Source organism: Pipistrellus hanaki (genome assembly GCF_964339955.1).
Source record: "Pipistrellus hanaki genome assembly, chromosome: 17".
Lineage (NCBI taxonomy): Eukaryota > Metazoa > Chordata > Mammalia > Chiroptera > Vespertilionidae > Pipistrellus > Pipistrellus hanaki.
The window spans coordinates 1612287-1617554 of record NC_140519.1 but is presented as its reverse complement, the minus strand read 5'-3'; the positions used below and the strand labels follow the sequence as shown (position 1 = coordinate 1617554).

Below are 5268 nucleotides of genomic sequence, written 5' to 3'. Positions count from 1 at the left end.
GGACCTCCTTTCACCGCTCCCCCGGGGTTCCGCCTTACAGCCCAGCTCCCTATGGATGAGACTGGGTCCCCAGGGTCTGGCCTAGAACTAGGGTTCAGAGCAGTTGAAATTGGGGCCCAGCACAGTCAGAGCTTTTATCTCCTTCCCGCTAGGGAACACCAGCCAGGCACTCAGCCGCCCCTCCTCTCCTGCTCCGTCCTCTCCGCGGGCGCTACATGTCTCCGTACCTTAGGCTTTTACAGCTCCTTTGCTCTTCCTTCTGGTTTTCTCCTTGCTTCTCATTGTAGAATTTCCAGTCAGTTGACTTTCCTGTAGTTCTGGGTAATGTCCATTTTATATTTTAGTTATATTTTATTGAAATTGTTGTGTGCGGCTGCGGCTAGGTGTTTACCTTTGCAGCCATCTTGGATTCTCCCCTTCTCTTTACTTTTTAAATGGGCATTACCAAGAATGGGTGGCGAGTGGGATAATTAGTGCATCCATCCGAGGAATCTAGAGTCAGGATTATTGACAGTTTAGATCACAAATGGTGGCAGAGAAAGGAACCATTGAGGGCAATCATTGTTCATGTAATACAGGTGTAACGGCCATGGGAAACTTCAGCTTGCTCCAACATAGTACCCTAGGTTTTCAAATAGGTTTGGGACTGACCTAGGACTGGTTAGGAAAGAAATAAGAAGATGCTTATTGTACTTCCCTCTCTCCTGCCACAGCTATGTCCCCTGGAACCTCCACGAGCCACAGAGAGGCACATTTGACTTCTTCGGGAACCTGGATCTGGAGTACGTGCTGTTGCTGCCTCTGTCGCCTGGCCTGGGCCTGAGCCTGGGCCTGGGGGCAGGAAGGGCTGGCGGGGTTGATTAGGGACCATGGTGGCATCTCAGCTCTGCTTGTGGAGCCTGTTCTCAGGCCCTGGTGCCAGCTCTGCACCGGGACCAGGTGCTCTCCAGCTGGGAGCCTGCTACTCCCAGGTGCCCCAGCCTCCCCTGAGCCCAGCCCTCCTCACTGCAGCCCAGAGGAGCCTGGTCCCCTGTCAGCCCTTCCTGCTCTGCAGTGGGGTGCTGCCACCAGTGCTGGGAGGGGGGGCAGCAAGGTGGTCGGGTCAGGTTCATGGCAAGGACCCTGTCCCCTGTCTGACAACCCCCCTCCTCATGACCCGGTGGGCTGTGCAGAGGGTCCTGGGCTGGGAGCTGGTGAGAACCCAGCTGCAGGGCCTCAGGCCTGTGACCACAGGTGCAGGATGACCTGCTCTGCAGGGGTGGGGGCTCGGCCTTCCCTTCTCTCTCCCTGTCTCTGGTTGGGAGGAGGGCAGGCAGAGCCTGCGGTGTGTGCTGGCTCATCCCCACCCCCCCCCGCTCGGACATCCTCAGAGTGGCCCAGGGCCTTTGTTCGGCTGGTCATGGCAGTTGGGCTGAGGGTGATCCTGCGTCCAGGCCCCTACATCTGCAGCGAGATCGACCTCGGCGGCCTGCCCAGGTGAGCGGGCTGTGGGTGGAGGGCTGTGATGGTTTGTTTCACTAAAAGCAGAGCTGGAATCTGCCAGCACGGAGCCCGTGTTCTCCGGGAAGGCCTGCGGTGGCCCGGTGAGCTCCGGGCGCCGCTGTCATCCTTGTCCTGGTCACAGATGCGGGTCCTGGTGCCATGGGCACCTGGCTGGGGAGAGGCGGCATCGGGGTGGTCTCAGCTCTTCCTTCCTGTCCTGTCTCTGGCCTCTGTCCTGGGGTGGAAGGGGGTGCTGACAACCTCTGGACTTACTCTGACCCCCCCACCCCCCGCCAGCTTTTCTCTTATTTTGTTAATGGAAGACCATGCTTTCCACTGAGCTGAGGGACCTCAGCTCTCCTCTGTTCCCCCTCACTTCCCTTTGCCTTCTCTCTGACAGCTGGGTGCAGGGTGAGCACCCAAGCGCATGCTCCCACTCACGCCACAGCTGCCAGTGTATGCCGTACCCGGCTCAGCTCCTGGGGGCACTCTCCTCCTGTGGCTCAGTCAAGGCTCTGTTCCTCCGGATGAGCGTCTTCTCCCATTCAGCTCAGAAGCCACAGAGGCCTGACTGTGAGGGAAGGGATATTTTAGCAAAGCATGCATGTCCTGCTCTGCTCAACTGGAGGCCCCGCCCCACCCCTCCGCGCCAAGGGCCTTGACGGAGCTGCGGCACCTCCTAAGCTGCAAAGGGTCACCCCAACACTTGTCAGTCGGACAGCACAGTAGGATCTTCCAGAGAGCATCTTCCAGGCCACTTGAGGGCTGCAGGAGATCAGAAGACGTAAAGCTGGGCTGGAGGGAGCTCTGGAAGCAGCTGGTGACCTGCAGGGCCTGGCCTGACCCCTCCCGCCTCCTGCCTTCCTGTTTCAAGCGCTGAGCTTGTCTCCTTTCGCCCCCAGCTGGTTACTGCAGGACCCGGAGCTGAGACTGAGGACAGCTGACCAGGGCTTTATCCAAGCTGTTGATCGGTACTTTGATCATCCGATTGCCAGAGTGCTTCCTCTCCAGGTAAAACGGCCTTCTGACATGTCCTTCCTGAAGTGAGAGGCACAGAGACAGCTGGTTCTACGTAGCCACAGAGCAGTCCGGCCCAGGGTCTGGGAGCTGAAGCTGACACCCTTGCACTCTAGACCCTCATCTAAGTTCACCTTCGCCCCAGGGCTTCCGGGAGCACAAGCATCACACCGGCCAGGACCCACAGAGCAGAGAGCGTGGGTGTATGATGATGCTTTCTCTAGGCTCACTGCTCTTTCTACTGCTTATTTCTACTCCTAAATGAACTTGGCTGTTTTATTTTTATTTAAAAAAATATTTTTATTGATTTTTTTACATAGAGAAAGGGAGAGGGATAGACTTAGAAACATCAATGAGAGAGAAACTTTTGTATTGCCATTGTTGTTATTATTTAATAGCCAGAGTTTTGCTCTTGACATTCAAGTTTTGAAAATAACATGTATGTAATTTAAAAAAAAAATGAGAGAGAAACATCGATCAGCTGCCTCCTGCACACTCCCTACTGGGGATGTGCGCACAACCAAGGTACATGCCCTTGACCAGAATTGAACTCAGGACCTTTCAGTCTGCAGGCTGACGCTCTATCCATTGAGCCAAACAGGTTTTGGCTTAGCTGTTTTATTTTAAAAAATATATATTTTATTGATTTTTTTACAGAGAGGAAGGGAGAGGGATAGAGAGTTAGAAACATTGATGAGAGACAAATATCAATCAGCTGCCTCCTGCACACCCCCTACTAGGGATGTGCCCACAACCAAGGCACATGCCCTTGATCGGAATTGAACCTGGGACACTTCAGTCCAAAAGCCGATGCTCTATCCACTGAGCCAAACCGGTCAGGGCAATCTTGGCTGTTTTAAATAGTCACTACACACACATGGCGAAAAGGCTCAAAGCGTACAAAGAAGGTTATAGTACATAAAAGTCTCCCCTCCTCTCCTTTCCCAGAGCGATTGTTACCTTTTCAGGAGACCGACAACCAATTGCACCAGACTTTTCTGTGTCTTTCCATAGATTTCCTACACACATGGAGGCAAATTATTTATGCACACACACATGCATATGTGTGCATGTGTTCTTTTTTAAAAATATATTTTTATTAATTTCAGAGAGGAAGGGAGAGAGAGAGAGAGAGAAAGATAGAAACGTCAATGATGATAGAGAATCATTGATTGGCTGCCTCCTGCACGCCCCCTACTGGGGATGGAGCCTACAACCCGGGCAAGTGCCTTTGACTGGAATCAAACCCAGGACCCTTCAGTCTGCAGGCCAACGCTCTATCCACTGTATACTTTTTTATACAAAAATGTACAATTCTCACTGGACATTTTCCTTTTGAAACTTGAAAATGTATATTTAAAACCTGCCATGCGCCGAAACCGGTTTGGCTCAATGGATAGAGAGTCGGCTTGGGGACTGAAGGGTCCCGGGTTCGATTCCGGTCAAGGGCATGTACCTTGGTTGCAGGCATATCCCCAGTGGGGGGTGCGCAAGAGGCAGCTGATCGATGACTCTGTCTCATCGATGTTTCTAACTCTCTATCTCTCTCCCTTCCTCTCTGTACAAAATCAATAAAATATATAAAAAAAAAATAAAACCTGCCATGCTTTTAAAAAAAAAAAAATATATATATATATATATATATATATAATTTTCCCCCTCCAAATATATATATTTATTGATTCAGAGAGGAAGAGGGAGGGACAGAGAAGCATCAGTGATGAGAATCATTGATTGGCTGCTTCCTGCACGCCCCCTACTAGGGATGGAGCCTGCAACCCGGGCATGTGCCCTGACCTGGAATGGCACCGTGACCTAATGATTCATAGGTCAATGTGCAACCATTGAGCCTTGCTGATCAGGGTCACCCCAATTTCTCAAAGTGTTATTTTTAAAGCGAAGGCTGCACAGGTCGCATGTGAATGAGCACAGGTTGTGACTTAGTGGAGTGTTAGGTGGTTAGTGTCCTTTGCAGCCTGGTCAGGATGAAGCCTTCGGTGTGTGTGTTGAGAGCATGCATGTTTGTGTGTGGTGAGTGCTGAGCTGGAGTTGGGGCTAAAATAAATATATATTTAATTGGTTTTAGAGAGGAAGGGCGAGTGGATGGGGGGAGTGTTAGCAGGTGAGAGTGTAGCTATGAGCTCTCATATTGAAGCAGCTAATTAGTGTGAGAAGGAGCGGAAACACTGAGGGTGTGGTGACAAAAGACTAGGGCACCGGGACTCCTTGTGCCGTTGAAGGGTCTGCAGGTGACTGAGCATCAGATGGGAGAGGAGAGAGCGTGCCTCCAGGTCAGGAAACAGCTAGGAGCCGAGTGCCCACACCAGCGGGGTCAGGGTTCCCAGCCCCCCCAATACCCCAGGTTTCCCACCCGCAGCCTCACTTCCCCTTTCTCTGCTGCCTCAGTACCGCCAGGGAGGCCCCATCATCGCGGTGCAGGTGGAGAACGAGTATGGTGCGTTCGCCAAGGACTGGACATACATGCCTTCCTTCACCAGGCGAGGAACCGGCTGCTCTCCGTGCTCCTGCTTCCTTCCTCGGCTGCCTCTGAGTCAGCTGCGGGCCCTGGTAGGCTCTGCAGGTGTCCCACGGGGGAAGGAAAAGGAGGTTCACTTTGTTTTCTCAACAGGCCCTGCTGAGCAGAGGAATTATGGAGCTGCTCTTGACCTCAGACACGGAGAAAGATGTGCTCTAAGGCAGCATAGAAGGAGGTACGCACTTCAGCTTATTTTCAGGGAGCATGGAAGCACTTCACCTCCAGTTTCAATT

At 52.4% G+C, this 5268-nt stretch overlaps 1 protein-coding gene across 1 annotated transcript; it reads left to right on the top strand.

The window, feature by feature from the left end:
* The first annotated feature begins 747 nt into the window (after positions 1-747).
* Positions 748-5268, top strand: LOC311611798 (beta-galactosidase-1-like protein 3). The gene is made up of 4 exons (XM_084864285.1): positions 748-782; positions 1371-1476; positions 2385-2493; positions 5129-5268. Exons 2-4 carry the CDS (start codon positions 1400-1402, stop codon positions 5192-5194), a joined length of 252 nt encoding a protein of 83 aa, XP_084720411.1. The 5' UTR covers positions 748-782; positions 1371-1399; the 3' UTR covers positions 5195-5268.

Bases quoted from the DNA above. Each gene is read 5' to 3' on its own strand.
- LOC311611798 (XM_084864285.1), top strand. From the start codon at position 1,400: ATGGCAGTTGGGCTGAGGGTGATCCTGCGTCCAGGCCCCTACATCTGC. The intron at 1,477-2,384 runs GTGAGCGGGCTG...TTTCGCCCCCAG, and splicing joins GACCTCGGCGGCCTGCCCAG to CTGGTTACTGCAGGACCCGG. The intron at 2,494-5,128 runs GTAAAACGGCCT...TTTTCTCAACAG, and splicing joins CCAGAGTGCTTCCTCTCCAG to GCCCTGCTGAGCAGAGGAAT.